The 22,895-nt window shown below is 34.4% G+C and overlaps 1 protein-coding gene across 1 annotated transcript; it reads right to left on the reverse strand.

The window, feature by feature from the left end:
• Positions 1–237: 237 nt before the first annotated feature.
• Positions 238–1,354, reverse strand: LOC142979493 (enhancer of split mbeta protein-like). The gene has a single exon (XM_076124423.1). The coding sequence runs from the start codon at positions 1,308–1,310 to the stop codon at positions 570–572; it is 741 nt and encodes a 246-aa protein (XP_075980538.1). The 5' UTR covers positions 1,311–1,354; the 3' UTR covers positions 238–569.
• Between the last annotated feature and the right edge of the window lie 21,541 nt (positions 1,355–22,895).

Below are 22,895 nucleotides of genomic sequence, written 5' to 3' on the forward strand. Positions count from 1 at the left end.
AATAGTGTTTGTGAAAGGCTAACGAAACAAAACAAATATTATTACAAACATATTTTATTATCTTTTTACCATCATTTCAATATCCTATAGTAGACATAATCTAAATCGTAAGCTAACAATTCCTACCAGAGAATCTATTTATCACAGTATGCTTAGGTGCTAACTACGCTATGGTACTTATAAACAGTAAATGCTTTGTTCGCGGAAGACGTTGAAGTTAGGAATATAAAAAACAGATTACTACTGAACAAAAATCTTAATTTATTAAATTAATAAAAAAAACAACTTCAACAAGCAAAGCGAGCAGGACAATCCATACTTCGTTAACACACATCAGTTCTAGGAACGTTAATAGAAACAAACAACAATAATGATTATCACACAGTACTCCTCACAATATGCAAACTGATTTGTACATTTGCAAACATATGCACGCACACGCATATCATGCAATAATTCTTTCATAAGTATATTCCTCTCCCACACTTCGGGCTGGAATATTTGCGTGTATGTCTGAACATATATAGTTTGGCAGTCACACGGTCCTTGGGCTGTGATGAGGAGCAGCGTCACCACGGCCGCCACATCGACTGGGCGGAGTCTGTCTCGGAGGCGGGGCTGTGCGGCGGTGAAGGCGGTGCGTACGCACGCTTGGCGAGCGCCGCTTCCGAATCCATCGGCTCTGCCAACCTCTTGATACCTCGGTCTGGTAGCACTGTCCTCTGCATGGGAACCTGCTGGGGTTGAGGAGCAGGAGCGATCGGCTGCAGAGGCGTCGGCCTCGCAACTCCGTTGGGCACTACTGGTTGAGGCTGTACCACTTGAGGACTTTCCAGTCTTCTTATACAATTACTTAGATGCTGCAGCAATCTTGCACCGGCTTGAGGATCTACCGGCCCCTGACGCTGCATTGCGTTAGCAGCCAACGTAGCATTTGCTATGAACTGAGACACTTCTGTAGCACACTGAGTAAATCCAGCACGAAAACGTTCAGCGTAGGACATTTCAGGTTTGAGCACCAACTGTCCTCTTCTTTTAAGGCTGTGTAGATGTCGGACGGTGAGTTCCAGAATGTCTGCTTTTTCTAGTTTGGAGACATTTTCTCCTTCGGCTTGCAGGGCGGTAACCATGAGGTCTTTGAGTTCGTCCAGGCAGCGGTTGATGCGAGCTCTCCTCTTTCGTTCGAGCATTGGTTTCATAACTTTTCTGTATTGATAAGTGCGGGAGACGGGTTCTTCATCGGGTTGCGCGTGCGCCGGCGGATGGAAAGCGCCGTGCGGCGGCGACATAGTACGGGCGGGAAGAATCATTGGTGCGCGCGCGACGGTCTGTGAGCGAATGGCGCGCGCGCCGATTGCCGCGCTGCTTTTATGCGCCCTACACGAAAACGCCCGTGATAAAGGTAGGGGTGGCACGCAGGGAAAATATGTGTTGTTTATTTTGTAATCTACTATTTTAAATAAGTAACGGTTTTAAGTAAAAATAAATAATATTAATAATATTTCCAATACTGCTCTACACAGGAAAATGATATACATTAATTATAATCTTTTTAATTTATGTACTAGTGTCTGAAAGTATAGGAAACTTAAAATATACAACGTACCTACGCGATTCATACGCTTACATTTTTTTGTGTGTAGCCTTTGTAGGGGATCTAGACAAGGGCCTACTATGCTTGCTTTTTTTTTCTTAAGACTATAGTCTAGAAAGAGGACCTAATATTTCTATTTTTTTACAAATGACAGCAAATATTTTTTATTATTTTTATTAAATCATTGCCGCTAAGATGAACCAGCTGTTCGGGTAAAAGCATCGAGGGTCTCAGCTGATAGCACCTGGCTAGCACGCGTTCCCACGCGCACCCTCCTTACCATCTCCGCACAGACGCATGGCAAGACGCAGAAGCTCCCCTTGATTCGCGAGTGACGTCACAACGGCTATTATTCTTACAATGAGACTCGTGGCGATGAATTTAACCATTGACAGGGGGACAAGTAAAAGTTATAGTACTCGTCTTTAGAGCTATTCTTACCAATAATAAAAAGTACCCATTAAAGAGTTATACCAGTTTTAAAGGAATCAATGCTTAGTATTTTTACCAATTATTCGATGTAATAGTGTTAATATTAAAATGTATAACAGTTACTGATAAACGTGAGTAGTGTGTGGCAGCCCTAGGCGTGCGGCGGCGCAGGCGCAGGTCTGCGGCGACACGAGGCGTGTTATCGCCTCCGTCGGTCACACAGACAGACTGACGAATAGAAATTATTACTGTCGCACTTTTTACTGCTTACTGCTGTTATTAATTATTATTTGTGCCCTACTTCGAGACACGTTGCCGCTATACCTACTGCAATTTTACGACAAACTCCATTTGTACACCACACACCAATGTAAGTCACATTTCAAAATATTTGTACTTAATTTTTTCCTGTCGTTCGCTGTGTAAAAACATATATGACTGCAATATTTCAAGTTTCTGATATTAAATACCTGTGACAGGCAATTTAGCTCTTGAAAGATATTTAGGTAATAAAATGAATAATGCAATTATAAAAGTTCTCGCGATTAAATACTTTTGACAGGCCATTTAGCTTTTGATAAATATTTGTCGTAATATGAGCATGAATAATGTAATTATTCACTCTAATCCGAGAACATGACGTAGAGTAAGTATTTAACATCAAACACATCCTTGAGCAATAAAAAACATCATCCTAATTAGTCAGTCAAAACAATAACATTGACTATCACCTTGCAAAGGTGTGAGTTTGTTCCCAGCACCGCTAGTCGACTCGACACCGACCCATTGTGCGGTCGAAGCCGCGTGACGCTACTTACTCCAATTCTGTCTCACCTCGCTAGACGACAAAACGTCTTAAGTGTCAGCAGTGCTTTAAGACTAGGCGAGGAGCGGTGCTCGGCGCACACCGCTCGATACTTACGACCAGTCGACACTAGAAGGCGTTTGACACGCAATCGGATAACGGCGTAAGCGACGCTTCTGTATCATAGCCAATGAGACGTTCTTCGTCGCAGTGCGGCGTCGTGGGAAAGCCCGTGCCGCGCGCGTTCCCACACACTCGGCCGGCACAAGCCAACCGATAAATTATCATAATTCCATTGTGAGTGAGACGGTACTAAGAAATTTTATACTTCATCAATCGCCGCGTTGAATACATTAGCGCGTGGGCACCGCTTTGTTGATACGGTGACGCAAGGATCAAGGATGCGAACGATATGTAGTAGTTTGATACGATCGACCCACCCGTGTCGTCTTATTTTTTCTATCACGTATCTATTTTATGACAGCCACAGCTATAAATTCCGTAGAGGCGACGTAATATGCTGATGATATACACCCTAATGTTGGTTTTTTGTGTGAAAAGTAAACCGCTTATTCCGCCCACGTCGGTGGGCCAAATACATGAGTATCGCGGCTTCAAGTAGCGTTAAGTAGGTAAATATGTGCAGTTCATGTTGTATCGATAATAAACATTACAAATAAATAGATTTTTGGAAAACTTTGATTGTCACGTTGACGCTAAAAATAACACTGAAATCGTCTAACGTCTTTAAACTTTTCTTTGCACACTTAGAGTTGACTGTGCTGAGCTTTTAGCGATAGGCTGGTATTTGAAAACAAAATCATAACCATGTTTTATGTAGAGCCATGAAATTTAAATAGAGTTGTCTCCGTGATCAAGTAAAATTATTTTCTTGTTAGTCTGTAGTAAGTGAAAGTATTTTATTATACTGTCCTAACAGCCCTTGCCGACGGACAATTGTCTTTCATTCTTTCCACCCTTCTTTTGTTATTCTATGTTTTCTTAGAATAGCTTCAATGTTGCTGTATTTACCGCCTAACGATATTTCGTACATACATTTTTAGTTCATTTCTCTTCATGTAACATGCCATACATCGTTCGAAAGGTTAAGTCGTGCTCTCCCTCACGATTAGATTTGCTCAGTTTATTAAAATATTAGAGCTTCTGTTCGCTTCATGATAAACATGAATTAGGAACAAAACGTGAAGATTCATGACACTAAAATTTGGTCGCAAATCTAATATATAACATTCTCGCGTCACAGTTTTTGTTGCCATACTCCTCCGAAATGGCTTGACCGATTCTCATGAAATTTTGTGAGCTTATTGATTAGGTCTGAGAATCGGCCAACATCTATTTTTCATACACCTAAGTGACACCATTTTTTTTTAAATTTGTATGGCAAAACAACGTCTGTCGGGTCAGCTAGTGATATATAAAGATATCCAAATATGATAAATAGATGCATCTCATTACAATACGGTTATAGTTTGTCGGTGAAGTCAACCTTTACTTTGTAACGGTGTAAAAGTTTAGTTTTGATCCCTGAAAAGGTAGCAAATACTTGTTCCTTTTAAAACTCTCATATTTATTTTGGGGCTACTCAAAGGGTGCCGCTTATAAGGTTGAATATTGATATCATCATTGGTGAACTATTGGTATGGGCAGGTAGAGACAACTTTTGGGACTTTTAAACTTTTCTATCCTTAGTTTGGGGATTGGTGACTCTACATATGTATACCTTTTATTTTCTTTTTATTTCGTGTAAATATGAAATGAAAGATGAACATATTGAAATAAACTTTACGTGTGCATTTAGAACTTACAATGACGATCCTGATTTGTTTTAATAAAAGTACCTAATCTACAAAGATAAACGTCCGCTGTCATTGCAATATTTTACTAAAAGTATCAATAACATCGATTTAAAATATAATTTAAAGCTTCATGTTCTCAGTATAACTAAAAAAATATAATTCCAATAAGTCATAATAAATATTTGTGTAAAGTTTCGGGTGTATCGACCTCTTAACACGGCTCACGGGACTGTATCGCCGGTTAATCTACAAAAAATCAACATAAGACCTATTTGATGTTTACTTTGAGCACTTGATAGGGAAAATAAAATATGTTATCTACAGTCGGTGAGCAGTAAGGTACTGAAATATACAGGTGTGTACTCACGGACGTTTAGAAGTCACTTTACAATCTGAATGTCAAATATTGAAGTGTCGTACTGCGTTGTTCAGTTGGACTGTACGTTTTTAGGCTTTGAAAATTAGGTATTACTAAAACTTTAGCAGACACCGAACAAATAAGGGTCGCAAAAATAATGTAAATCAGTCATAGGAAAATTTATATATTCTGAGATTATTTACTGAGTATTTAATGAAGGAAAACTGAAATCAGCAATAATGTTTCACGTGTACATTACACAGCACTTTATTTTTAATCCCCTCTAATCACGTTAAAGGGTATTTAGTAACAATAACAGTTTAAACAATACTACTGATTGTTGAATAGATTGTAAGCAGTTTAAGCCTCTACAATAAAGTCCTTTTGCCTTTTAAAGACACGAGTCTTTTGTCTAAATGTTTCGAATAGAAAGTGTGAATGGCAAACACGAAAGTGTGTTTTGCACAAACAGGGAGCGCGGTTCTAGGTCAGGAATACACCAACGTGAGATAGTTTCAATTTCAAACGTGCTGAAATAACTCCGCTTGGTAATGTTCACGACCGATACCTGAATGTTCTGAGAATTCCTTAGATAAGTTGAATGAATAAAATTTATTTGCTAGAGGTTAAGTAGGTGGGTTTAAAATAGTTTATTTCGTTGTTTAGATATGGATTAGATAGTGTACTAACTAGCCAGTGCAATGTTTGAAAAGGGTTATTCTTTTGATTGGGGACTATTTGATTGGTGAATCTAGCCGGAAAATACTTAGAGAGATCTCAAATAATAAATCAAGAATTAGTGAGTTCATGGAAGTTTTACGACATTCTGGCTGTATCGAGATTTTTTAATACTTACAAAAAAAAGTTACCCAAATTGTATCACAGGTAAGTATAAGATATGTATTACATTACATAATATATATTTCATTCATTTTGTGATTCATTCCATTAGCTGTCAGGTAAAAAATTGACTGAGATATCTTTTGAAATCATACATGTGTCTAATAATATGTACATCCGCTGAAATCTGGTTAAGTCAAGATTTGACGGAAACAGAGAAATTGTGCTTCTTGTTTATCTATATTTTGTGGTCGAGTAGTCAATTGATTGATTCGTTTGTTCTTCTCACGCTAACTTTCTGATAAATATAGAAGAGTGTTCCTATACTATCAATGTTATATTGCATTTATTACTAGTACTTTTGTGTTATTCACACGAAAGAAAATGTTTTTGGATTTAATAGCTAAGCTAGCAAAATTAATTTGATGAAGTGTTTCGTAAAAGATGCATAGAAGTATTTTAAATTATGGTAAGAAGATACAGATTGTTTAAGCTAAAATAACATCATGCAAATTAGGTAACAATTGACACAAAATATTGCGTAAGCGTTAAGCGTCAGTTTATTTAGTTACGTGATTTATACAGCATTATAATGATCGGCAAAATGATAGCGGTTTTGATAACAATTTGAATAACACACAAAAAGACTTAGAATCTTTTTTTATTATTGGTTTTGTTTTAGTTCATACATCAATGCACTTGGACAACACAAACTTTCTCTTGCTAGTTCCTCGGCGTGAAATTCAGCATAGCGTAGAGACCTCTTGGAATTTATGTGCGCCTGGTAAAAAATACCGTCATGACATTTTTACAGAATAATTAGGGACAGGAAAATGTAATGTTGCTAAACTACACCTTCATGGTTAAGGTAAATTAATGTTGTAAAATAATTTGAGATTTTATTTGGTAAAGTTAACTAGCTATATTGCGATATTTGATCTTAACAATAGCATTATTAACTACTTTTTAGAAAATAGGAGTCAATAATACACTTTTATAATTCATACAGTAGAGCTCAAAAAGGACTAAGGGTTTATAGGTACCTATCAATTGAGAGTAACACTAAACGATTTCATTATTTAATTACGTGTGTCTGTTTTTCCCGAGTATTGACATTCCCGTGTCCATATTGGTCGTGGCGGTACAATCAAATAGACAACTTAATCACCTCGGCACGTAGTTGTTCGTAATCGAATATCAATACACTAAATATTGAGGATAAATATTGTACGTCCGCTTTTCATTTGTACGACTATTATTTAGTACAAACGAATCAAGTAATGTCCCGTTTGGTTAAGTATTTGATTACTGTGTAGGAATTTGGCTTTTAAACTTATAAATTACATGTTTCTTAGAAGAGTATTTATGCGATCATCAAATTTTCATTGATTTTTTTAACATTTCGGCAAGGCAAAGCCTATTAAAAAGGAAAATGAAATAATAACGTAAAATTACCTGCGCAGACACCACTAAGATTTATCATTTTCATCATACTAATTTAAAAGTCAGCAAATAACAGATCAAAATATTGTTCAGTTCATAGTATTAAGTACGTAATAACCATCCAATCATCGTAAAAGTAAGTTACTATCACGATAATCTCAAACCCTACCTTCCACCCTTGGATGACATCACCGCGGCGGCGACAAGTGACCGCCTACCGCCACGCCTGTACAAACAGCGTTGTACAAACACGACCATGTTTACATACACCAGTGATTGTTCGCCCTCACTGTACAACTACTCACGCTGAAATGACCAACTCAATGTCAAGACTTAAACAAAGTTTTTTTCAAAGTAGGTATGTTATCATTCTGCGTTTTTTCAGGCAAAGAGTCAGTTTTGCTAGTTGTCTCGTAAAATGTAGATCATCTTTAAGAAGAATTTAACTTGATTACTATTTTTTAAAATGTAACGCTTGTTGTCGCCTAGGTTTACTGGCCATCCGCCGCTTGGATGTGAGTCCCGTGTAACTCTTGGTAAGCCCGTAAAAATATGTCGTATGAAATGAGAAAATCTCTACAGTGCTTTTCTCGACCTGAGTATTTAAACCGAGTTGTGTTAGACTATGTGAGAATTTGTACTTCTATTATAACCTTACAAAATTTAAAATGAAAAAAAATATTAAAAGGAAAAGAAAGGGAGAGTGCCCTATAAGCGTCGAAAAATTTGTAACCTACGAAAAAATTGTCTTGTCTTTAGATAATGCATTCACTACCAGACCACTACCTTACTAAGCGAAATTTTTCTCAACCAAAAACTTTAAATATTGTAAATATCGCTCTTCCGCCACTGTGCCTTCTTCAATGTTTTTGCATGGTCTATCACGTGCCTATCTGTCAGCAAATACATTATGAACTCGCATTTATATGTATCTAAGTAATTATCAACACAGTTAATTTGTGCCAGGTACATTTATATAATGGAAAATAAATATACATGAAGCATTATTACTGACGTCATTCGATTTTTCTGATCAATGAAAACCGGTTGTTTGACGTAAATACTTTAAAGGTTACCCAGCATTAACCTCAATTGCAATGTAAAGACAACACTGTTTTGTTATTTACTGAAATTTACCATTAACTTTATGAAAATTTTAAACATTTTGGTAAAATTTCGGGGCCTTTGAGTCGGCAGTCGTGAGCATGAGCCACGGCCCAACAACAGTGCTTCTAGCCTCGAACGATCCCTAATTAATCAATCTTCTGAAGACTAAACGGTCGACAGTTTTGACAGGTGCAATATATCCTATGCTCAGCAATTATAGATTTAGGGCATCACAAATATAAGTTCGATAGACGTTAAAATAACAATAAAAAAAAACACATAAAAATATCTAAGTTACAATCATCGCAGAAATAATGCAATGACTCTTTCTAAATCAATAGACAATGCATAATAACTTTGCAAAATTCTATCCTATAATAAAACAACGCTCATTAGAATATCACCGTGTTTTTTGCTTCAGTTATTCGTTCTTATCAATATGCAGTACCTAATTGCGTATTAAAAACATTAGAATTGAATTAAAGTTAAAGTCAACCTATTTATTACATTGTAGCAGAGGTGATAATTGCTACTTTTTTAATTATCAATCACAGTTCACAATGGAGTTGTTCGGTATATTCTTGGTACGAAACCTTATTAGTTTGACAACATTGTAAGGTGTATTTTAATACTATTATTGACGTCAATCATTACAAGAAGTATTTGAGACTGCAATTAGCTGATTGCAATTCATCAAACCGTTTAACACTGAACACAATTAATTGCTATGGTAATAAACATAATTCAAATTATGGTCAGCATTATTGATAATATTACGGACGACCTAAAACCTACATGAATACAAAAATAGTTCTGTTGCAAAATTCTAATAATAGGGGTTATTCAGAAACTCGACACGAGAGACTGGACACACGTATGTATTTTACCCGAATTCTCGACAAATTAAGGCGTCCACATGACGAAATATATAGTAGTACTCATTTTGAATTTCACTAGCTGGACACACATGTGTCCAGTCTCTCGTGTCGAGTTGGTGAATAACCCAATAATAGGCATTCTATTTTATACAAAATACAGTTGAATGGAACCTCCTCCTTTTTTTGAAGTCGGTTACAAATTGCAATAGCAATCTTAAGTCAATAGTAATTAATAATCAAGAAAACCAATTAGTGATTGAATGTTACTGCGTAATTGTCGCACAAGCTCGTTGGGTGTCAATTTGAGCAACGTGTGCGTAACTTAGGTACCGTGAGTTCTCAGACTTCTCAGGCTGTAATATAAGAACTTTGATCACACTCTACTGCACCAAATTAATCAGGACTCCCGTCAACTTTGCGAAAGTTACTACGATAAGTCGAATTTTTCTCACCTTCATTTTGTTAATTATTATTTCTATCTGAAAATTTTGTTCTGTATTTTATACTAAAGTAACTCAATTAGAAAAATAATAAGAACTTTAATTATATTGATGTTATTATTCAGCATCTATATTTATTTGAAGATTGTGATAAAAATAAGGAAGTAATGATAGAGCCTCTTATTATAAAAAAAAATAAAAATAAAAATCTTTAATTACCAATCACAGAGTTTTTTACAAGTTTATTTATCTTAAGCCTAGTTAACATAAATTCAGATCCTTGAATACTAGTGTCCTTACATATTATTATAATAATATTTGTAGGTAAGCCCTTTCGTATTTCAGCCGTGGAGGCAAAATTAAGGTTTGATCTATTATATAGATAGATAAATTTCATAATTATTTATTTATTTATTTCCTTGAGGTTTCTTCACAGCTTACAATGATTTGTGCAGAATTAAAAATAAAAAGACATTACACCAATTACGAAGAACACATTAATCAAAATCGTTATTATCACGATGTAACCGTGGTAGAATTACATTCTAAAGTATTTAGTGCAGTTTAGAGTATTATGCTAAACATTCTTACATAAAACAAACCACAGTCTAAAAGAGTTGTTTTATCTCCATAATACTCCGGTTACATTCCAAACAAAACTTAATTAACTACTTAACCTCAACCATTTCTTTTAACCTATTACGTATTTGTTATTTAAGACATCTCCCGTACATTATGAATATGTATACTGGCTATTTTCTTAAAGGTATTTCGTGTAAACATATAAAGAGTCGTCTAATTGGTAAGAGCTTCCAGTAGTTGAACTATATTTGTGTAACCAGTTCGTTATGTAAAGGTTTAAAGATGTTATCATGGAAAGTGTTAATGTCACTTTCTATGAGCTATCTGAGAAAGATTAAGGGCCGGTGGACAACAGTTCTAATAATCTTCAATATTGAGTACGTGTCGTGGTTGTTATGTCTCCATCAGCTGCACTCCTTAACTACCTTATGATCGGTTTCTGAGTACATTTAGCGGTAGTTTATCTATTCAATAGCGTTTAAATTTATTTGAAATAAAACGCTACCGCTAACGCTACGCTAGATACCTCAGAAACCGGGTAAGTGTTTTAACTATTCGCCTTCTTTACTATCTTTACAGCGGGTCGTTGTTTTGTTCAGATACGCAAAGTTAATCAAAGCATACGTACAGCTACAAATACACATATTCTAAATGAATTCTGATTTGTATTTCACATAAAACTAAACAGTACTTACTACTTATTAGAAGAAAATTTTAAAAGAGTTAATTTGTAAGTAGTCGATTTATCGAAAATAAATAAAACATTTCAATTGCAAAAAATAAAGAAGTGTTTTTTAAATGATAATATACATTTTCAATGAATATTTAGAAATTCTAATGGAAAACACAATAGAAATTATGCAATAAAAGTGCGCACAACACTAAAATAAACCGCCCGTGTAATTTGTACGACAAAGCCAACCTTTTTTCAGCTATTATTTGTTTTGTTAAGCAAATTATGACTGCAACACCACTAGATAATGCTATTGGCAATATTTAGACAAAAGCGGTGAATGCATAAATACTAATTTAGTTAACAAAGTATATTAAAAAACTCCTTTGCTCCGTTGTGTAACGTTTCGAAACATTAAACAATAGAAGTATTCGTACAATTTTTGTAGAATTTGCTGTTATTTTAACAGAAATATCTTCAGAACTTAAGCAACTGTAGTTCGAGGTTAAGTCGATGCTGAAAATCTCAGCTGAATACTGACTAACCTAAATTCTATTTTATAAGCTGCAAACTAAAGAATATGTTAAAGTGTAAGAAATTGTTGACACTGAAATTCTATTGAAACCGCAAAACTTATTCAACTCTTCTACGGTAAAACTTACCTACCTTATACTATAGGCACTAACAGACACTATCAACGAAGCTTATTAGTTTAAAAATAAATTCTCATAAAACTCTTAACGTGATAATAACAATAAAATCATTATCGCCATAAACCATACACTCAATATACGAGACATATATATATTTTCCATCAGCTCCAAGGTCTAATTTTCATAATGATGTGTGTATGTAAATTCGAGTTCCAATAGTAATTACTTTACAGGATATTGGACTGTTATTGGCGTTCGTTCACTTAACGCGGACGTGTGAAATTGGACACGTTAGAAAAAATTGGAACCGGTTGAAGGTCCGCCTGTCAGATTTAGCCAAAACACGGTAGCTGATGTATCTGTACGACTTTCAACAGTATGCCGTCGGTTATACTTTTAAGATACTCGTAGCCTTATCAGTATACTAGCGGGAGTTTGTATAGCGACTATTGCTATCGACACTGAAATAGATTGACGGATGATTTGTAATAGATGAAAATGTGTGTCTTTTCTTGTTCTGTTAATTATTTCTAATGACTTTTTGATGAAGACTGTAAATATTTTTTTTCTTCTTTGCGCTGATCAAGATGTTTTCAAGGATGGCAGCAAGAATGAAATACAACTCATGCCCGATTTCTGAGTAACATTTTAATTTTTTACCAAAACTGTGTTTTTTATATGAGTTTTACCATTATTAAATGGATAAACTACCGCTAAATGTACCTTCAACCGGAGGTTAATCCTTCAACGTTTAATTAGAACTCGCAATTATATCTCGAAAGCCGGACCTCTTAAATTACAATATCAAAGCTCGACATAATGAGATTGATTGAAAGTTGAGAACAATTGATCTCGAACGGGAAGGCGACAATAGATTACTTGGCGGCACTTTTAAGTCAACCGATATACTCACAACGTTATCGTTCGTTTGAAATCGATGCCGTAGCGGCGCGGCGGCGACACCGTCGTCGTATGAACTGGCTCACTATTTGTATGGAGCGCCAAATTGGCAATGTATCGATGACACTTTGAATTTATGTCCGATACCGTTTGTTGCGATTCCACGCCGATACGTCGTCGATATGCAAATTACAATTTAGTATCTGTTAAATTGTTGCTTTGAATAAGGTGAATTTCTCAACCTGATAAGATAACTTATCGTTATTTATTTCGCAAGTGATAATGATGAGGAAGCTGTTTTATCGTTTTATAAATCTCGTGTGAAACCGTTTAAAAAATCTTTTTGTATCTTGTAAATGATGGCGATTTCCACAAAAAAGATTATTTTCATAGTTTAGCATGTCACGGCTTCAAAAATTAAGTTTATTCTCAAATTTAATGAACGTAAAATTCACCCAAAACTTGCCAATGATAGGCGAAAAATCCAGTTAGTTTTTGCTGATATACTAAAACGCAGTCAGGCTCAAAATTACTTTTTCACTTAATGAATTTCCTACTTTTTGTAATACTTTTTTGGAATTACTTTACGTAGTTTTTGTAGCTAAAATGCTAAAATCTTGAGAATTTTATGTAGATAAAATATATTATAGCCGACGTAGCCGTTTTAGTAACTGAATGACGATTTGTAAGTATGGTGTGAAAACGATGATGTTATCTATTGAAGTAACTTATTCTTTGGTATATCCAAATTATTCTCATTACTGGTCATCTGACCTGAGAGGACTTGTCAACATTTTTCCCTAGGACCGTTAGAGCAAAATGAGCCTGCATCCATTAGTAATGAGCAGACACATAAGTAAAATGCAATTTGCATTACTTTTCTCAGTGCGAAACTTCGCGAAGTCTCAAACTTTAACGTCTTAAATTCACACGAAATTAAAACTTACTTAATAAAACGAAATACGGAAATCAATATTTCATTACGTTAAAGTAGGTATTACGTTCCGAAACAGTGCAGAGTCGAGTGACACGGTTCTCAGAACTTCCTTGACGACGACACGTGTACACAGACATGTTACATTTAATACACACATGCAAATTTACATTACGACACGTGCTTTTTATATTGTTTACATTAAAAATATACGTTATATATTTTTTTAGGTGAGTTTTTTGCTGAATATTGTCGTAAAAACCGCTGTGGAAACTAAAAATAAGTTTATCTGTGCGAAAATCTTGGGTGACTAATTTGCTTTTTTATTGTTTTATATTTAAAACTGTTGAATATATTTTGCAGATTCTTTAAATACATTTAGTAATGAAAATTCACATATTAATATTTTAATATCACTAGAAAATATAACTATCTGTATGAGCAAGCCGTGGCAAGAGATTCGCTCTCTATTGCATGAGACTAACATCGTTAACGGCGAAACTGGAATGTTCCTACGTCAAACACCTCTGCCTAAAACTTCGCGTATAATAGATGTGATATTATTCTACAATATACATATATATTTAACTACGTGACCCGCGCAACTTTGCTTGCGTCACATAAGAGAGAATGCGTCAATTTTTTCCCCGTTTTTGTAACATTTTTTAGTGGTACTCTGCTCCTATTGGTTGTAGCGTGATGATATATAGCCTATAACCTTCCTTGATTAATGGGGTATCTAACACTCAAAAAATTTTTCAAATCAGTAGTTCCTGAGATTAGCGCGTTCAAACAAACAAACAAACTCTTCAGCTTTATAATATTAGTATAGATACATACAAATACAAAACATCACACCATTGTAAATACTCGCGAGTAATGCCGCGAATACATACATGTAATACATACATTACATTTAAATTAATAATATCTAGAAACAGAGATTTGTATAAGCTTTCATACAGCAATATATCATGATTAGTGGCTTGACCTTTGACATTCTGATAAAATTTCACACGCTCCAGCTAAATCAGGTTCTTTAAATAAATCTAACTGCATAATTCGTATATTTTAATGTTGATCACAAATAATGTGACATTTATTTGGTCTGTTTTATTGCATAACGTTATTATAACATAATCATTTGATATCTACATTTACATATTATCTCTGAAACATTTTAATCGACTTTAGAAAAAGGAGGTTGTTCTCAAATCGACTATATTTTGTCCACTTTTCATAAATTTAAATTGCGTACCGCCAAAGACTATTGTTTCTCTATTAGACATTGTTCTTATGTATTATTAGGTCGTATTATTATGATTGTGTTAGGCTCTGATTATTTACCAGACATAGATCACTTTCATCGTATCCATCCTATTTATTCATTTTTTCATTTACACTTGTATGTATGTTTGAGTTATTTTCCGAGTTTAAAAGAAACACAACTTCTACACTAAAACTTGCTCTTGTGTCGCAGGGACTTTTACAAACATACAAACGTCGAACAGAAAGTACAATCAGACTGATACAATTACTTGTAGATCACATAAATAATTGTTCCGTTTGTGAATCGAACCCACGACCTCTCGACGCAATGGTAGCGGCATGGCGACCTTAACCACTGCACCACCGCCACAGATGATGTGTTCATTTTTTAACAAATGAAATAGGACTCAATAATTGAGACTAACGTTTCTAAAACTACAATCACCGGATACACAATCCAATACGGAACCGTATAAATACAAAAGTACCGTATAATAAGAGATGTAATTATGAGATGATGGAGAGCGTCGCCGCGGCTCTGCACGGTTGCAACAATCGCACCGAACGTGAGGCAACACCAAAAACGTAGTCTTGACGGACACACAGTCATTGTAGACCTGTCCATCTATTTATAAAGAGGAAAGAAATACTTTTAATTGATATTATTCAATATTTCTGAAGATTCCACTTGATTTAAGGTCGTAATAATCGTCTTAATTAATCTTATTGTTGGAAAGTTCAAGGTTTTACTTACTTAGTGGCATGGTCTTCAAGTTGTGTAGAATATAATAAAGTTGTAGGTCGATGTGCGTTATTATAGGTAAGAACCTATAATATACATTCTCGTGAAATAAAGCAATTTAAAGCTAAGGATTAGACAACACTACTAATGACCTCAAATCAATTTTGTTTTATTTTTTAATTTTTCATGATACTAATGCGTACAAAACGGCAGTGGCAACATGAAGGACGGTACAGTATAGCGGTATCTTCCTCATATATTATATTCGACCGTAAATAAATACATTTAAAAGAATCTGAGATTGGTGCCTACACTGCCTACGTAGTCCTTAATAATATGAACCAAACCTACAAGTAATTAGCACAGCCTTGACATTCACAATGAACCTGCCCACTAATTGGAGCCTTAAGCGAAACAACTTAAATAAACGTTCGTAAATATAAAAGAGGCTGTATACAAGAACACAATTGGTACCGATCTTTATCGATCAACTATTATTTACATAGCAGTTAAAGTTTGGTCATGCTTTGCATAATAAAATTGAGATGATCTTATATGCATATTAAATAAATGAAAAAAAATTGTGTTGTGAATATGCCTGAAGCGGTGGCATATTTTTATAGCAGGACAAACTTTATTGTTACAAGGATAAAAATTCACTATTTCAAAACGTTTTGAGGTAAGAAAAGCTATAAATATTGTAATAATTCAGTCAAAGTCTCATTTAAACTGTTAACTACCTGGAAAATAGCGAAACTATTTCTTATATTGTTCTATTTTTTTCTACTATTTATATTTTTCCTATACCTAGTCATAATAATTTCTTAGTAGGTAACTTGTAACATTGATTTTTACTATTTATATTTTTATATCCCTGTACCTACCTTATTAAAAATCCTTAAGATGGCACTTTCTGGCTTGTACTTGCTGAGTTTGATAGCTCTGAAAATTGAAGTAACTATTTCAGAATAATATTTGGCTTTTGGATAATTGGTCCTACTTAACGTTAATATTATTAACTCTCATTTATCTATATCTGATTCCAATATTACAATAGAAAACAAACGCGTGCTTAGGCATTAATTCTGCCTACACAGTAAACACACTTGGTTATAAGAAGGTTAATGTACTGAATTTTATAGATGACCCATCAGATTGCGCACCTACAATCACGTTTATGTGTTTTCTGTGTCACCAAAGGCCAAAATTCCTTGAAAAAAAATTGACTTATTCGCTAGTCCAGAATCTGTCCAAGTTGTCACACGATGTAATGTACCTAACGATAGAAAAATCGTCCTTAAATCCATAAAAGTCTATTACCATAATGTCTTCTACAATTCGCAATACATAAGAAAATGCTAATCTAATCGTAGCGTAAAGAAAAGTGGTATAATAATGTCATTATATTAGTAGGAGTGATGTTTGTAGTTACGGCTAGCCCTTTATTGGACAAATTGCCTCAGGGCACCAGGACTAACATTTAAATCAGTCTTAATAGTCACATTACCATAAGTAACGTCGGGTTTCCTCCCAAGCTACGATGTATCGAGGATGTGGCAAATCACCATCGATTATATTGATATTATAATACTTTATTATACTTTAGTGTGAAATAAAGATAAGGCTAAAAGGTTAACGACCGGATCTGCTAACGACTATTTATTTAGATAAAATAATTTGTACGTAATAAATGGGTTAAATTACTTATGTATTTAGCTAATTCGTTTACATTTACTTGGTACCAGTTTCCCAGCAGTTATATATAGGTACATTTCTTATGAAGTTTTCAGTAAGAAAAATATAATGGTGGTATCAAAAGATGTATTACATAAAATTATCATTTTATTATACACAACGTTAAATCATTTGGTTTCTAATAATAAAATGGAGATATAAGGCACTCAATCATAGCATCAAAATATCTACTATTCTTCTAGTCTTGTATATTCTTCACAATGCGATTTTCATAGATCCTTGTGATATTCCGCATACAATTGAGTTATCATGTTAATGCGATTTAAATTGGCCCCGCGGCTGTTTGACACCTGTGCCGACCTATGGGAACGATTGGGCGGTAAGAAGCATCATCTGCATGTAGGGTTACCATGAGATGTTTGCGGATAGTCCATTCAGGTTTCTATGGAGTCACCTTTCTCTGGACGGAGAATTATTGGGTATGATCTTGAAGCACAAAGTAACCGAATTCGATAGATATAAAGGACCATTTTCATATAAAAATAATAATCTGGTCTGAGTTAGGTTAGGTGATTAGTTAATCTACAAACGCCAGATATAAAGATATATACAATATTTGTGTGTATAAATTGCAGTTAAATTAAATACAAGCATGAAACCAATATAAAGTATTGAACACGGTTTTGTAGGTAACCCAATGATTGAATTTGACCTAATACAAAATCAGAATTGCATCACAATACTAAGTAAAACGCGCGATTCTCAAACAAGACTTATATTTAAACAAAACTTTTATCAAGAAACTGTCCCGGTCACCCATCAAACATGGAGTCCGTACCGACGTGTGACTTATTGTCGACAATCCGACTGAACTACGCGTGTCCGTGAATAATTCCCGTGCATATTGCGTTTTTGCATACATTTACCACACGTACCCACAGTAACTACTAGTAGGTATTTGGAATTAGTCACTTTTTGTGCTACTAATGTGGTCATTACGGACTTCGGTTGGCTATGGATACTATTCGAAAACGCGCTTATGACGAATTGCGATTGTTATAGTTGAGGCAAATTTTATATAAAATACGTTGTTAATGATGGATTAATCATAAAATTTTATGACATTAATGAAGGCAATAACGTCTCACGTTGCTAAAATAATATGTACCTATATATTACCTATAGTATTACTCCTAAATAATTACTACCTCTGGGCCTATAAGAACACGATGACGGCAAAAAAGGCATTAAAAACTATAGTTGTAGTATAGGAAATTGCGATGTTTGATAAAGTCATCACCATTTCCACAAACAAGAGAAACTTTCACTAGAAAAGTCAATAGCTATTCAATGACAATATTTTTCTTTCTCATATTTGATGGTGATGCAAGTTTCTATCACTTGACTCTCCCCTGCCAAGTGATTGTAAGCATGACTGCATTACGCATCATTAGGCTTGGTTTAACGATCGCACAACAGCTTGTTTTACGACGATTCATTTGTTTCAATGCACAATCCATCCATCGTAAGTTGACAATTGTCGTGATTGCAGGATGGTGATGACTAAGAATGAGGGTTGGCAATGAAATAAAGAAACAGTGTTATGTGACTGTTTGTCTAGTCAAACATTAGTTGATTAACTACCGGTTTCTGAGTAGATTTAGCGGTAGTTCATCTATTCAATAGCGTTTAAACTCATGTAAAAAAAACGCTTTTGAATAGATAAACCACCGCTAAATGAACCTCAGATACCGGGGATAAGAAAGAAAAAGAAGCGTTTCGTTACTTCTTAAATATAAGAAATTGTGCCCTTGCACTTCATAGAAAAATTATGAAAATATCGCTCACTTCAATGTGCTTAAATATCTGTTCATGATTGAGCTTCCAAAAATTAGTGGTAAAATTAATAGCATTCAATGTTTAACACGTTACATAAATATAACATAAGTAGAGTTTAAATCTATAGCGACGTGGTTCTCAAACGAAGATAGCCCTACCAACGAGGTATAATTCAATCTGATTTGCAGACGCAATTGAAGCAAGATTGTAATTGCAATTAAATTGTTGGCGATGTTCGATGTTGGGAACGACCGTGGCCACTAATTCAATTGACAACTGTCTCTTTAGCATTGATCGGGCTCAGATACAATGTATAACATATTATGATCAGTGTTCTTTTCATATATTTATACTAGTATTGTAAAGCTGGAGAGTTTGTTTGTTCGCTTGTTTAAATACGCTAATCTTAGACACTAATGATACGAATTGAAAAAATATTTTTGTGTTGAAGAGTTCATTTATTGAGTAAGGCTATAAGGCATATAACATCACGATATGACTAATACAAACTGTTACTAGAGCAAATTACAATCGAAAATTAATTCATCGATTATTTTTTCATTTTGTATATTATATTTTTATGTACCAATTAAGTTTTAAACTACATATCTGTCAACGAAAAACACAACGTAAACTAAATTACCCGAACTACAGGTTTACTAAGGCATTTTTTTATAAAATAGAGACAATATTTCACAGCCATATATTTCAGAATTAACATTCCTATTTAATCAGTGACCGCTAAGTTACTTTAAATGTAGTAATTCATACAAACGCGTTAATATTGTGAGCGCAATCCAGACTTGTCACATTAAGTTCATTGCGTTCACAACCGACACAGACATAGTAGTTAATCGTATTAATTAGAGATTACGAACAGATTATTTACTGCGCCTATTAAAACGATTTATATGTGGGCTCTATCTAGGAAGACAAATTGGATGGACTCGGGAGGAAGTTCGATATATTTTTAAAGAAAAACCGTGTTAAAAACATCACTTGTGTATATCAAAAGCAAAGGAAACTGATCCTTATTCGTAGACTTTTAAGGATGAAAGTATATACAGTCGGTGGTATGGTTAATATGGTAATAATATTAATTTAAAACTAATATTACGCCGTAAAGCCGGGCTCAACGAAGAGTTTACAACATGTAAGTGAACAGTTTGTGATTAAAAATCCAGTTTCAACGGATATAAGATTACCGAAACAGCTGCCATCGGATTAGAAAATCACGAGATTACTCATAACTTCATAAGGTTTATTAAGACATTTATTAACTTAGAACTTATTAATCTAAAATGCTTAAGCAAAATACCGCATCTGAAGAATCATCTTAAATCAACTTAAAATAGCGTAAAGTAGAACCTCCTCCTTTTCCGATGTCCGTTAACCTATATCGTTGATTGTGTTCTCCAAACGAATAACCCCAAGAATCATTCCGTCCACCAGTTGCTGCTTTTTTTCTTTAATATGTAAGTAGTGTTTTAAAATAATCCTTACATAATTTAAAGGAACTCCCACGCATTCTATTTTGAAAGTCAGTGTTGCATGCGGATCTGGAAGAAACTAATAATGTAAAACTGATTATCAGAAATCGCTCAAAAATGAAATAACGTTTTGGAGTTCTATTTAAATAATAAACTCCTGTATAAAATTTAATTAGCGACGATGCGGTCATCGTCGCTTTTACATTTTCAGTATTTCCTGATGCTATAAATGTGAGTCTTTATGAAATGATTGTATTGTTTTTTGGAGTTTTGAGCAGTTTCGGCAAACAGTACTTTTACAATATCGATTAGGTACCTTACGGGCTACTTACCTGTAGCCCGTAAGGTAATCGGGTACACTTTTGGGTATTTCTTTATACATCATGCAGCAGGCATGATGTATAAAGTAATACCCAAAAGTGAACTCAGAGGTTTCCTAAATACACCCACAATTCATCAATAACAAAGTAAATCTCATGTAATGTTTCATTTCACTATGCAACCGAAATTAGCGAAACAAAAGCTAGTTCATGCATAGTTTTCTCTAGATTTTTTAGATAGTTCTTCTTGCTCTACGTTCTAATTAAACACAAGAACAGTCATTACACAATCAAGAATGAGCCTGACGATTCAAATTAAAGAGAAGGTCCAATAAAACATCAACATTTAATTAATTGTCCATATTTAGTCGCATAGCATTGGAGAACAGCTTCCGTAGATGATTTATGTTCATGCCGATAGCTGGGTGGTCCAGAGCCACGCATTTAAAACTAAACAATCAATTACATACACCTGTTGTTTACCGAAAGTTAATGATATTGTTTTGATTGTTCTCTTCTGATGAGCTTCGAGATTTAGACCAGGTATTGGCATTTAAGAGTTATTAATCGTTTCGTTTTATATGCAGTAGAAATAGTAATTAAAAATTGTTATTAATGATCTCGTAATTTGATCACGGAGAAATCTTAAACGCGTAATCAGTGAAGCTATTCAGTCAGTCAGTATTTCCTAAACTGGTTATTAAGAAATATGAGTCTCATTATGAAAGATTAACTCTTAAAAATTGAGTCCTAAACACTCTTCCACTAAATCTTTAAACTGCTAAAATTAAGAACTTAACCATAATATATGCGGTCACGTGAAAAATATCTAAGACTAAACATAACTATAGAGGCCCGTCGATTTGCTTCTCTCCTACGAATATTAAGATAAAGATAAACAATACTACGCATTTCATTGACAATCAAACCAAGCCACACCATCATAATAAAAATACAGAAACCTCTAATAACTAAACAATACTCCGTACAAATCCTGACAATTACGTCATTCTTACAAATCACATAACGGCAGCAATAAATGCGTTTCATTTAACACTAACGTAGGTGTTCCGAGACTTACGTATATGTTTTCAGATAACTTGACAGGCGACATCCGTTCCCGTGTGGGAAAAGTGGACAGGTGTTGTCACTTATCGCTTTAACATGCTGCAAGAACCACTTAAAAACAACAATATACGATGCAAAGTATACTTTAGTACGTGTAGTTAAAGTTCGTTTTTGCTTAGGATGTAAATGTGAGTTGGTGCTCTTCGTTTCGTGGAAGACTGGAGTCAAATGAAAGACTAAGTGCAATGAGATATCAATACAGTCATAAAACAGTATTGAAATGAAGATAGTACTTCAAATTGAACGTGTTATTTTTTGTGGCGATGAGTTGTGTTTGAAATGTATGAGTTGCAATTGTGGAGAGAAATCGAAACAGATAAAAATGCTTGTACGTATAATAAATATGTATTCTGAAAGCGACATAAAGACATTGTGAACTGTTGTTTATTGCAAACATTATTTTTTTTGTTATAAGAATACTTTGACCAGTACATGGCGATAAAATGGGCGTAATTGCGCAATGTATGAACATGAGCTTAAAAGAAACACACTCTTTAATATAACATGCAGTTTAAATAGAATTACTTAATCTTTTTGTTACATCTTTGGCATCAAAGATCTATCTAGCGCCGAGTTTAATAACACTTTTTATCAGGCGAGTTTAATATCACTTTTTAACACTCTTTAAGGCGCCTCTATCTAAAGGACAGAAGAAAGTCATTACACAAAACATCAAAACACAGCCTTTGCATCGAAACCTTGCTCGCAAAATTGAGAAAGGTTATAATATTATTAAATAAGTATTGAAAAGAACTTCCCAAAATAAATCACATCCTTTCTCCAAAGTTTTTGCGTGTGAAAGAAACCTTACAAGCCTGGTTATATCATATCCAAACCACTTCCATTTTGTCCTTGAAATCTGACAAAAGTGCATAAAAAACGTACATATTAAGTTGCGCAAAGCCAAATAACTGCACAACGCACTTCGGGCATGTTTCATTCATCGTATAGTTATC

Source organism: Anticarsia gemmatalis, chromosome 16, assembly GCF_050436995.1.
Source record: "Anticarsia gemmatalis isolate Benzon Research Colony breed Stoneville strain chromosome 16, ilAntGemm2 primary, whole genome shotgun sequence".
NCBI lineage: Eukaryota > Metazoa > Arthropoda > Insecta > Lepidoptera > Erebidae > Anticarsia > Anticarsia gemmatalis.